Consider the following 12,594-nt stretch of genomic DNA (forward strand, 5'->3'; position numbering starts at 1 on the left):
TCGCATGCTTTAGAAAAAAAAACTAAACGTACAATTTGTAGCCGATCATCTATAACGACACCATTGAGCAATATTATATACTATTACAATACAAAGAAGCAATATTATATAGTATTACAATACAAAGAATATAAATAAATAATCTATATTTAATATTAAAGAAGAAAAGGCCGTCCATTTAATGACTGATCGTATGAAAAAAATAATTCCGGCTACCCAATCTAATAGTTTTTTTTTCAGCCGGCTACCACGCGTGTTCGCTTCAGCTTATCAGCCACTGAACATTATTTTTTTATCATAACAAGCCGTTTCAACTTTTCAACCGATTTATAAACTCAGCCGAACGTTTTGGGCCCACCTGTCATCCTTTTGGCGTGTATCCCCCCAACCTTCTGGTCTGGTGCTGCTGCTGCTGCGATCTCCATTCTCCGTCTCCCCTCCCTCTGGTCTGGGAGCAAGAGAGGAAAGAAGAGGAGACGAGAGGCTGCCTGCTCGTGCTCGAGCTCCGCCACCGACACCGCCACCCCCTCCAACCACACCCGGCAGGCAGGGATGGACGACTACGCGCGGGAGATGATGGAGCTCAAGACGCTCGTCACCCGCACCCTCGAGAAGAAGGGCGTCCTCGCCAAGATTAGGGTTCGTTCGTCCTTCCCCATTTCCCCCGTCCCTTCCTTGATCCGCTGCCACGGATCTAGCTTGCCCTCCCCCTCCGCTTTGGGGATCTACGCCTCCGCTTCCGCGATTTCATTCCCAAAATCCGCACACCTTTTTCTTCTTCTTATTTTCCAAATTCTAGTGTGCACATTTTGAGCGCCTTGACGCTGCTGGTTGGGAATGCTCGCACATTGCTGAAGAAAAATTTCATCTCTTAAGATTCTGTTGGTCTAGTTGGCAAACCCAGTTAGGAGGAAATGTGTCATGTTACTAGGAAACTTCTTTTTTCTGGCTCCTCTGTTGTGACGACTGCGCCCACATTACTCCATGGTGGTGGGTTTGATTCTAATGGTGTGATGTCAGCAAATCTTGGTTTCCAGCTGTAGGCAATGACAGTTTCTCTAGAAGTTTGGAAAGAACAAACTTGTTCAATTCTCTCATGAAAACCTCAAATTATTTGGTGGTTATTCAGTTATTAAATATATGTCATGCATAGAGAAATATGATTACTGATGAAAAAAGTTGTTATGTGTTGAAGCACATTATGCTCAATCAAATCCACATATTTTTCACTAGTTTCCTCATGGTATTCCTTGCTGCGTGACTAGGCTGAGCTGAGAGCAAGTGTGTTTGAGGCCATAGAAGAGGAGGATCGGGTGATAGAGAATGAAGATGGTGGGAATTCTGCTCTGCTTGGTAGCTGCAATGACCGGGCTAAGCAACTGCATGCTTCACCTTCAGGTTTGCACTTCACATGTGCTGGTTAATCAGTTGTTTCAAATTTGTCTGTTACTCAGAAGCCACAGCTTATCTCCGATGCTGCTACACTTATGCAACTTTATTTTCTATCATATACAGACCTCTAGAAACTTGTACTACTGTTCTCAAACATTCCACAAGGATAAAGGTTGATATTCTGCAGCATGATAATCCATTCCCTGCTGGAAATTCTGACATTTTTTGAAATATCGTAATTTTAGCTAGCAATTTAAGACTATACCTGAAAGATGCATATTTTGTTTCTCTTGATTGATGGCTAGTGTGGGTCTTTGGTTTTGAATGCTTCTGTATCGGTGTTAGTTCAAAGAAGCATGCCCATGACTAGTTTATGTTGTTTTTAGTCTCATCACAGATATCTCAAATGTTTAAAGTTGTCATGCTAGCCTAAGATGATATTAAGTACTTAATGGATAAAGTTTAGCCTTGTGTTTTGCAAGCTGCCCGTAATATGGAATGGTTTTACCTTCTAGAATTTCTTTTGCTTGCAGGTAGGTTATTAACAGCACTTGTATGCGAATACTTGGAGTGGGCGCAACTAAGTCACACAATGAAAGTTTACTTGCCAGAATGTAACCTGGTAAGTAGTGACCATTCTTGTCATATTTTGTTTGTGCATTTCGGAAATCAACATCCACTAATGTTTCCTGTTTCATTTGTTAATCAGCCCAAGGACTTCTGGAAGAATGAACTGAAGGACTTCTCTAACAAAAGTGGAGCTGAAGGGAGCAGGAGTGCTGAAAGCGGTCCAATGCTTTTAGATGTTCTCGAAGGTTATCTGAAATACGAGGTTTATCTCTCACTTGATCATTAACATATAGTGGAATCTAGAATCATTTTATATCCTTAAGTTTCCCAGTATAGAAAAAAAAGGAAAAAACTTTGAGTAATGTACTCAGGATTTCTTCTTAGAAAACCATATGGTTCTTTATGCATCCTCCTATGCATTATGTTCGGTATCAAGGAAGGTTGTGACATTTATGATACCCATCAAAGTGTTGCCTTAAACAGAAAATAGGTGTTGTAAGTCTGGATTCTCAACTTATGTTGATACGCATAATCAAGATCAAGCACAATCTTCACTATTTAAGTTTGCTAGAAAGGTGAAGCATTCGGAGAATGTAGACAATCAGTGGCGGGTCCAAGGCTAGAAAAACAATGGAGATTATAGAAAAATTATACACATAATAGAGGTGCAAAACACTTGATCTTGTATTAAGCTTGGATCAGCCCCCCTCCTAGCCAATACCTGGGTCTGCCCCTGTAGACAATGATTCTTAGCATAATCAGAATGGGTGGAAATTGATCTATTCTTTTTGAGTTCAGTCAGTTATGTTACAATGCATGCCATTCATTATATTTACAATGAATTATCATTACCATCGTACTGAGATCTGTTTACCTGTGATTTGTTGATTTCAGCATATATCTGTTGATCTATGAACTCCAGTTCATTATGTATACGATTTTGATTTAAAAAATCAGCTTAGGTTTTCACTGTCCTTGAGCAATTAAAGCTGTTTTGCATACTTTCACTGTTGTAGCAATAAGGTCTTTGCAATTGACCTCCAAATATAGTCAAAGTTTAGCTTAAAATTTATGTTTTTCCAAGGCATGCTTTGGTTGTCTAAATATGTTCTATCTGTCAGAATTTATCTCAAACAAGGATGGGTGGTAGGAGGATGATGAGTTCAGAGTCTGAACTTTCACTAAATGCTGAACATCGGAACTCGAGGAGGCCACCATCATCATCAGTTGGGAGCCTGCCTCCTATGGGGAGGTAAGCATGATGCCATACTGTTGCCACTGTACTTATGCGTCAGTTATTTGTTTTGGCATCAGATGTGAGGGTAACATTTTACTTTGAATTTGCCAGGCCAGTCTCATCATCGCAGACATCAGGTTTGTGACCTGATATGTAATTCGTTAAATTTTTCATATGTAGTTGTATTGTTGTGCATTCTGAAATGGGTGCCCTCTGTACCTATGTTCAGACCGCAGAGGGGGTTCTTCAGCTTCGAACACGAGAAAAGATGAGTATAATTGGAGATATGACCCAGATGATATATCTGAAGAGGTGCTGCGGACATCGACTGCTCTAGAAAACATTCAGTTAGACCGGAAATCTAGGAATCTGCCGACATCTTGGAGGTTGGTGGGATGGATTGATTGATTGCTCCTCAGTTATAATGTATGTCCAATGCAATTACTTTTGGTGGAGAATGCCATGCGATGATATTGTGTTATGTGCTTTTGCAGGCATTCGGGGGATGGTGCTGAGTAACAAACAATGAAGGCTTTGGAGTCGGTTGGTTGGTTGACCCTGTATCGATCGTGTAATTTGTACCATTCATTTGCAGTGCTACGGTGCTTGGAGTGTGAGTGAGATCGCTACTATTAAAGAGATGATGCTTGACTGGTTATGGTTCTCTTGTAACAAACAAAACAAATGTTGCTGCTTAACTAAGGGTTGATTAGATTATTACTATTCATTGATGCCTACCTGCGCCTGGCTGTAGCTCACCTTGCATCGCCATCTCTACTAGATAGATATTAGTGCTCCTGGCTGCAAAATTTACACAGCCGCAGAGGGACTCTCCAGGTCCATACATTACATAAACAGGGAGTGTGGTTTCTGGTCATTTCATCTGAGACCTGGGCGCATGAGCAACTCGTCCAAGGATGCAGCGTCCAGGTTGTTGTTGACGGACGAGGAATCAGCCATGGACATGGACCTGTTGCTGTTGGACAGGAGCAGCTGCTGTTGGATTTGGATAGAGTGCTGGGGTCCCCGCTCGATGGCAATGGCGTCCTGGATCTCCTTGAGCACCTCTGAGATGGGTGGCCTCTGTGCACCCTTGGGCTTCACACACATTATTGCCACCTCCGCGATCTTCCACACCGACTGCAGGTCATAGCCTCTATCCATAGATTGATCGATGATGGCATGGATGTTGCCGCTCTCGATGTGCGATCGAGCCTGCCAAGTTCATTCATTTTCATTTTGGTTCATTTGTCGATCAACAGCAATTCACTAGCGGAACAGGAAACATGTTAATGCACGAAACCTAAAGTTACTGTTCTCTTCTTACCCACGCAACAATGTTACGGCAGTTGAGCCCAAAGTTGTCATTTGAGATTGGCTCGTGGCCTGAGATGAGCTCCAGCAAAATCACGCCAAAGCTGTAGATGTCGCTCTTCTCTGTCAGCTGCTGCGAGATATAGTACCTATCCGAAACACAACATAAATAAAAGGTTTTCAGACACAATGCTAGAGAACCATACAGAATGGAGGTTCTGTTCTTCTCAGTCAGAAAGCTTGGCCTTACTCTGGATCCAGGTATCCCACTGTTCCTCGAACTATGCTCGACACATGAGACCCATCCACTGCAGGTTTTGATAGCCCAAAGTCCGCAACTTTTGCTCTCATGTTCTTGTCAAGGAGAATGTTGCTGCTCTTGAGGTCTCTATGGATAATTGTTGGGGAGCATCCTGTGTGAAGATACTCTATACCTGATTTTTTTTTTCGCCATTTCACATTCAGAAAACATGGCGGCCAATTGTTCATATTCAACGTACAAGAGGGAATTGCAAGACATAGCAGAGCACAGACCTTTTGCAGCATCTTCTGCAATCTCAAGACGCTTCAGCCAGCTAGTTATTTTTTCATCAGCAGCACCTGAGGAACACCACCAAAATATTACACTCATCTGTATATCTTTTCACTATGGGTACAGCCATCTAACACTCCATGTTGCTGCAGAGGTTGTTCACTGAATAATAATCGCAATTGAGAGCAAAACTAGAGATATCTGACATACAACAAAACCATGTCATTCATTAAGGAGAACCTGATCTAACTACATGTTTGAGCTCAGTTAATTAAGCAATTTCCTAAACATGTAAAATCAGCAGCACAAGGACGCGAGACAGGTATAAAACACCAACCAATCTTCTGTCATGCCTAAATGTTAGGACGCGAGACAAAGATCTTCGTAGCAGCAGTGCCAGTACACATATATGAGACAAAGATCTCACACGCAGTAGCAATGGCTAAACAGAGACTGAGAGTCTAAACATAATAGGCTAACTACTCGGGGAGAAATATGGCTGAAACAAGAGCATGACACAAAACATTTACATTCATCACTGAATAAATTTCGGTAGTATCTTCAAAATTCTACAAATATGCTACATAATGTATGCATATCTTTTTGCAGGTCAAGCTTCGACGACGACTCATCAGGACGCTCAGCGTACCTTCAATGGTTCCGCTAGCTCCCAGGCTCGGGGGGCTAAGTGCCAATTACTATTCGGAATATCTCCAATGGCTTATCTAGCTTCCAAGCTGGGGGGCTAAGCACCAAATAACTACTCGACATGACGCCTATGGCTCACCTAGCTCATAAGCTCGGGAGCTGGACGCTGCAAAACTACTTGGATGATGACTTGTGTGAAGACTAAAGACCCTCGGATTGATTAATTAATCATTCCAAGGCTAGGGGGCTGATTAGCTACACCCAACAGTTATTTTTTTTCAAGATAGAAGAAGAAGATTCAAGATTTTATGACTCTCAGTCTGATTCTTCGATTCAACATAAGGCTCGGGGGCTACTCCATATGGAGTGCGACTTTCGCTGCCCTCCATATCAGCAAAGATGAAGATTAAAAAATCAAGACGATCAAACGCTTGACCACATCATAGCCTTGTGGCATCCTTGAAACACTTTGAAGATTCAGTCAGACAAAGTACTCGAAGAGCACTAGAACTACTCGGCGAGGATCTGAAAAATACTCAAGGATTGCTACACTCGACTACGAAGCGCTCGGGGGCTTGTCGGGGATAAATCCCCAGTACCCGCAAGGAAGGAAGAAGACGGACTCCTACTAAGATTCCTCTGTAATCCTACTAGGACTCATACCATGTAATCCTACTAGGACTCCTACCTTGTAACCTACTAGTAATCCCATCCCCTGGAGTATATAAAGGAGGGCAAGGGTTCCTAGATCGGCAGAACCACAACAGAGGACCAAATTCTCAACACCAAACAACACCCAAGCGCTGGGCGCAATATACAACACCCCAAAACAGGATGTACGGTATTACGCTACTCTAACGGCTCGAACCTGTATAAATCTGTATCTTGTGTCCTCGTTTTTACCTTCAAGTTACAGATCCAACGATCCCCACCAACCAATCTACTACCTCGGGATACTCCTCGGTAGGTTGCCGGGTATAAAACACCGACACAAGGAACATTCCTTTGATTAAATTATGATAGAAACATTTACCTTGCAAAAGAATAACTATCCAACTACTGATAGTTTACCATTGATCCTACAATGTAGATTTACCAGCAGGTGGAAGTGGACTTACCACGAAGGTGCTCTTTCAGTGTCCCATTATGCATGAACTCGTACACTAGTATGTTCTTGCCATCTTGCTGACTGTAACCAAGGAATGTAACCAGGTGTCTATGATGTATTCTAGAAAGCAATGTGACCTGAAATGAGATGTTAGCCAGATAACTAATCAATTCATCACAGCAACCATGCAGAAGAAAAATCAAGTATGAAAAAAAAATGGTGCATGCAATCCTGTCATTATGCAACTATTCAGTTGACAGACACAGGAAAATGAAAGGGATGCAGACAAATATATATGCAAGAGCACTTCAAATTCCATATTTCAGGCTGCCAGTAATTGCAAGTTGCATAAAAATATATACAAGTGTTATCTCTGATTAATTTTAGAACAGAGTGAGGTTATAAGTTATGCAACTGCCTCTAGCATCTCAGGATTCGTTTTCCCAAGCACCTGTAGAAGACACCAAATAAGGCTAGTATGGGAACAGACCTCATTCAAGAATTCTCGGATGCCTTGATAAGAGTCATTTGTGAGAAGTTTGACTGCAATTTCTCTCCCATCAGCCAACTTTCCATAGTATACTATGCCAAACCCTCCAGAGCCAATTCTTCTCTCAAACTTGTCAGTAGCATCTTCAATTTCAGATAAAGAAAATCTGTGTGCTGATTCTGTAGCTACTTCACTAAAATATGAGCCAAGTTTTTTTGCTGGTGCTGCAATAACAACTGTGTCTGGAGATGGCAAAAGAGTGTGTCAATTGAGCCCTAGCATAATATTAGATGTGTCAACTGAGCTGAAGAGTGTACCTTCATGATGTTTCTTCTTTCTCCTACTTGTAAAGAAATAACATCCAATAGCAGCACCCAGTAACACAATGGCCCCAATCACCACGCATATAATAATTATGGTGTGGCTAATACCACTGTTTACGATGTGAAGGCCACTGTTGCCTGAAAAGCTGCAGGCATATAGTAAATTAGAACAGATGGGAGTCATGCGACCATCCAAAGAACGACATAGCTATTTGATCTACATATGTAAGCATTTTGGTGCCACTGAAGAGTGAAGGTTCTCAAGCCACAACCACAATAGTGCTTAAAAGCATGATCTGAAATAAATAATCTGCTTAAAAGAAAGTGATACTAACTTCAAAATAATGCTTCTCTTGAAAAGTGATTTTGGAACCTGTCCAGACAGCTTGTTGTTTTGGATATACCTGCAAAAGATTTAGTTCATAAGAGGGGTCCTTTTCCATAAAGACCCTTGAACAAATGTAGTTGTATGAAAAACAACAAAATCACTATCATCAACAGTTGTTCGAGTTTCTTGAGCAGGGAAAAAAGTCAGAAATGAACATAAATAAAGGTAAAATAGAAAGGAAATGAAATTGAAGAAATACTGTATTATGATCTTCAAAGTATAGAACATATTAAGACAAGGTGGACAAAAGAATTTAACTTACAGCTCTTTCAAATTAGGTAGGTCTCCCAAAGAAGGTGGCAATTCACCAGTCAACTGATTGTTCTCAAGGTGACTGGAATGAAGAAAAGTGCCATATATTAGTAGATCATTTCGGAATAACATGTTATTAAAATAACTGGAAACTCACATATACTGCAAATTATGGCATTCGCTGAAATCAGGAATTTGGCCAGAAAATGAATTTCCATCAAGCCTTCTGCATTAACAGAAATAAGTAGATCAGACAATAGATGCCAAATACTTGGACAAGGTAAAGTATTCAGTCCTTACAGCTCAACCAGCCCTGAAAGCTTTGTCAGTTCCACTGGGATACTTCCTGTAATGTTCTTCCCAGACAATGTGCTGCAAGGAAAAAAAATTCTCAGGTGTCACATACTATTTCATTGAGGTAGACAAATATTGAAGACGGAATGACATGCCAGTTATCATACATTGAGAATACCCTTGGAGCATCTTCTGAACTGCATTGCACCCAGGACCATGATGCTGGTAAGCATGGATCGCCACCCTCTTGTGCCCAACCTGCTTGTGAATACCGTGATACCATGCTGGCCATGATATTTGCTGTCAATGATACATGCACCAATTTAATCAAACACTGGATTTTATTGTACAATGGTGAAACACAAGGGATTGTTGTAGCTAGGGAAAAAGAAAAGGTAGCTGAAACACGGACAATTGCTTACCATCTTGAGATCCCATAGTAATTTGGACATATTTGTATATCTCCAAGGCATTCAAAATAGGCCCCTTTGAAGAATCATCCGTCTTCTTGAACCCGAAGGAGAAAACAAACGGAAGTGACAAATTCGTGTAGCCTGGTTCATACAAACGGTATTTGCCCTGAGCATTCTCCTCCACGTCAACAGTTGGTTTACTGAGTGCTGGCATGCCAGGGACATCTAACTTAAATTTTCTCGTTTCATTTGGTGCCAAATCTTCAATTTCTGCAAAATATGATACTCCCCATGCATTTGCTGGGAAACCTTCCAAATCAAGGCGGTAGTTCAAGGACCCATCTTGGCCAACTACTGCTGTTTGCATGACCTTTTCAGGTGGTTCTTCATTGGTACTGACAAATATGGGCTTTGTAGTTGATATTCTTTCAGTCCCCGGAGCAACATCAACAAGGTAATTTGCTCTCCTCACAGAATCAGATTCCCAGATTCTATCAAACGGGTCATCAGGGTATCTGTGGAAGAAGAAAAAGAGCGCTCTTCAGTCAACTGTTTTAATGAAACAAAATGTAGTTGTTTGTGAAAGGCATAAGCATGGTGTTGTTTGTAGTACCTGACTGAATCATTGCTTTCGGCTCCAAAATTTATCCTTGCAGACAGTCCAAGAAAGAAGCGTGTCTCATCAGTGGTGTAGTAGAGTGAACCGTTGAATTGGCGGAGCTCGAGAGTGGAGATGAAGGGCTGTCCTGTACTGGCATTGGAGAGGCAGACGCTGAGCGTGGGAGCAGCAGCCAGGATAATTGCTTCCTCAACGACGGGGGTGGTAGCATCATCGATGACAATGGTGGACCAGGGAGACGCTCCTAGGGAGATGTCGAACTTTGGGTAGACATTGCTATTGTCGAAGTTGCCATAGAGGAAAGTGGCTCTGACGAGGTAGCGCGTCCTGTTCCTGACGTTCATGGTGTAGCAGTACTTCCTGTTGTCTGCAGGGAAATATCGCACGGTAGTGAACTGCTGGCTCTGCATGCCATTCTGGACCAGCAATTGTGCTGCCTGGCCACCGGAGACGAAGGAAGCATCGGAGGTCCACTGGATACCGATGGCATCTGTGTGATCACGAGCTCCCCCACAGTCCAAGCTAATGAAACCTGCAGCGCAGGATGGAAATGGACAAGCTTAGATTTATAATCAGTGCAAGCTGCGGGGCAAATCGAGCAGGGAATCACTGTGGGCTGTGGCCATGCCGCTTCCTGCAATTTCGCAAATCTCCTCATCCATGACTAACAAAGGGCAGGAAAAGGGTGGCGGCGGCGGCGCGGCCGTGAACAAAAACGGAATCTTTGGAGATGAGAATGGGCTCGCTCACCAGGCTGCGCAGCGGATGGCGGCGCAAGGAGCTGGAAGTGGAAGAAGAGGAGGAGAGCGGCGGCGGTGAAGGCGGAAGCCATACAGCCGCACGGGGATGGGGCTCCCCTTCCCCTTTCCCTTCCCCGCCCCAAAGCAGCGAGCGCTTCTTCCCTTTCCCTTCCCCGGAGCCAGAGGCCAGAGGATCTATCGCCTGCCTCTGCCTGAGGAGTACCAGTATCTCATCTTGGATTCCACCTGCTCACTCTACTTGTACTCAGAAAAAGAAATGGACAAGACGAACAGGAGGAAGGAGATGAAATCCAGCTTTTCTACTGCTCCATCTCCACTGTACAGTAGTAAGCTCGTCTTTAACAACTAATAAAGTGGTCGATTAGGACATGCTGTAATAAATAAATAAAAATCCAGAGTTCCAGAGGAGAATGTCCATTCCATCGCCATCTCCATGTGCCGACGACCGGACGGGGTGGCGGGTGGGATTCCGTGCGAAATGCAGCTCCTGATGGCAAATCAGATCGTCGAATCTAATCAATTTTTGTTGCCAACCAACAGCTGCCCGGCCTTCCATTTTTAACCGTGTGACATCGAATATTTAAATACTAATTAGAAATATTAAACGTAGACTATTTACAAAACCTATTACACAGAAGGAAGCTAAACGGCGAGATAAATCTATTAAGTCTAATTAAGCCATCATTAGCAAATGTTTACTATAGCAACACATTGTCAAATCATGGACTAATTAGGCTTAATAGATTCGTCTCACCGTTTAGCCTCTATTTATATAATGATTTTTGTAAATAGTCTACGTTTAATACTCCTAATTAGTATCTAACCATTCGATGTGACGGGTGCTAAAAATAAGCAAGAGTAACCAAATCAGGCCTAATTTGGTTTGAAACAAATTCTTCAATCTCTATTTTCAAGCCATGAAAGTGCAACAATGGAATGGGACCCAGATGCTTTGCTGCCCACCAAAACCCAAATGGCCAAATGGCCTGACAGACGCATCAGCAAGTATCCAAAGCAGGACATTTCAGACACTAGTCCATGCATCGTTGCACCTGCATGCCTTTCTGTCCGTCTCTCTGCTTTATTTGCGTCAAAAAGCAAGTGAAGTGACCGATCCTTTTATATTGGAATGGAAAATCACAAACCCTCTGATGCTGTGTTATGTGTTAACAATCAATCAATGGCATGCCTGGCAGCATATTGTTCCATCGCATGCGCACAGGCACAGATAGACTTCTGCATGTTGGTAATGATTGACTAGTGTTCCTTCTTTTAAGCTAAGACTACGTACTACTGGCTTTGCTTGCTATGAAGATAAGAAAAAGATAGAGGAACCACACCCATCCAAATGTCCCCATCACTTCTTTTAAGCATAATGTGTGTTGATGCTAAAGAACTACATTGCAAAAGTTGATAATGTGCGTGAACTACTCATCATGTGCGCGTGAATATGTTGGTATATGAAAACCGACAGATTACAACCCCGCAATCGTTTAAATGCGGTTTTCAACCTGCAAAGTTTTTTTTTATCCGTTTTTCCTTTGTTTCCTCGAAAGCTATTTTTAGAAGCAAAACAAGCATTGGTCTCGAAAGCTATTATTTTTAGAAGCAAAACAAGCCACTAGTCTTCTTAGTTTTGAAAATAGTGAGTGTCATCGGGACGAAACTCTTTCTCTCTCTCTTTATAATTATCATGATATGTCATCAAAATTGCTGTAAACCACCACTAAGAATAATTTTATATATGTGTTACCTCTGATGGATGCATGATAAAAAAGGATGGAAAAGACGAGGCATCCCGGGGTCACTTAGCTCCTCTTAACTAATGATGGGGATCACATTCTTGAAGACCCGCCGGGTTCCATGTCTTTTTTTTATAGAGGAAGTCTCTTTCCATGGGCCACTTTTCCTAGCGTATTTGGAAGCCTGCTATGTTGGGGTTGCCGGCCCGACCCATGTTGTCCCCGCCCAAATACGCCAAGAGCGAGGAATCAAAAAAGAAAAAAAAGAAACACACCCCCAAATCGTGTGGAGGTGGTGCACGGCTGGCGGGCTCCCATGCCAGAGCTCGTACGATGTTTTGCCGCCATGCCCTTGGAGGACGATCGATTGAGCAGGTATAGACAACGGTATTGACCGCCTCCCCCAAAAACATACTTGGCAGCCCCTTAGCTTTCATCATGCTTCATGCTCTGCTCTGCACCGTGCCCACCACCGACTGGTTTCGGTGCTCGACGACACCTTTTTGCCGCG

At 42.7% G+C, this 12,594-nt stretch overlaps 2 protein-coding genes across 2 annotated transcripts; one reads left to right on the forward strand and one right to left on the reverse strand.

Moving 5' to 3' along the window:
* Positions 1–399: 399 nt before the first annotated feature.
* LOC101782499 (protein TONNEAU 1a) lies at positions 400–3,926 on the forward strand. The gene is made up of 8 exons (XM_004978362.3): positions 400–639; positions 1,266–1,398; positions 1,926–2,014; positions 2,102–2,224; positions 3,084–3,214; positions 3,311–3,336; positions 3,429–3,585; positions 3,694–3,926. The coding sequence occupies exons 1-8, from the start codon at positions 553–555 to the stop codon at positions 3,716–3,718; spliced, it is 771 nt and encodes a 256-aa protein (XP_004978419.1). The 5' UTR covers positions 400–552; the 3' UTR covers positions 3,719–3,926.
* LOC101782911 (probable LRR receptor-like serine/threonine-protein kinase At1g67720) lies at positions 3,830–10,660 on the reverse strand. The gene is made up of 15 exons (XM_004978363.4): positions 10,331–10,660; positions 9,575–10,112; positions 8,971–9,476; positions 8,716–8,848; positions 8,555–8,626; positions 8,412–8,480; positions 8,265–8,336; positions 7,950–8,018; positions 7,609–7,760; positions 7,292–7,533; positions 6,812–6,938; positions 5,048–5,113; positions 4,764–4,947; positions 4,527–4,662; positions 3,830–4,414 (listed from the first exon to the last, which is right to left on the reverse strand). Exons 1-15 carry the CDS (start codon positions 10,410–10,412, stop codon positions 4,079–4,081), a joined length of 2,784 nt encoding a protein of 927 aa, XP_004978420.1. The 5' UTR covers positions 10,413–10,660; the 3' UTR covers positions 3,830–4,078.
* Between the last annotated feature and the right edge of the window lie 1,934 nt (positions 10,661–12,594).

Source organism: Setaria italica, chromosome VIII (genome assembly GCF_000263155.2).
Source record: "Setaria italica strain Yugu1 chromosome VIII, Setaria_italica_v2.0, whole genome shotgun sequence".
Lineage (NCBI taxonomy): Eukaryota > Viridiplantae > Streptophyta > Magnoliopsida > Poales > Poaceae > Setaria > Setaria italica.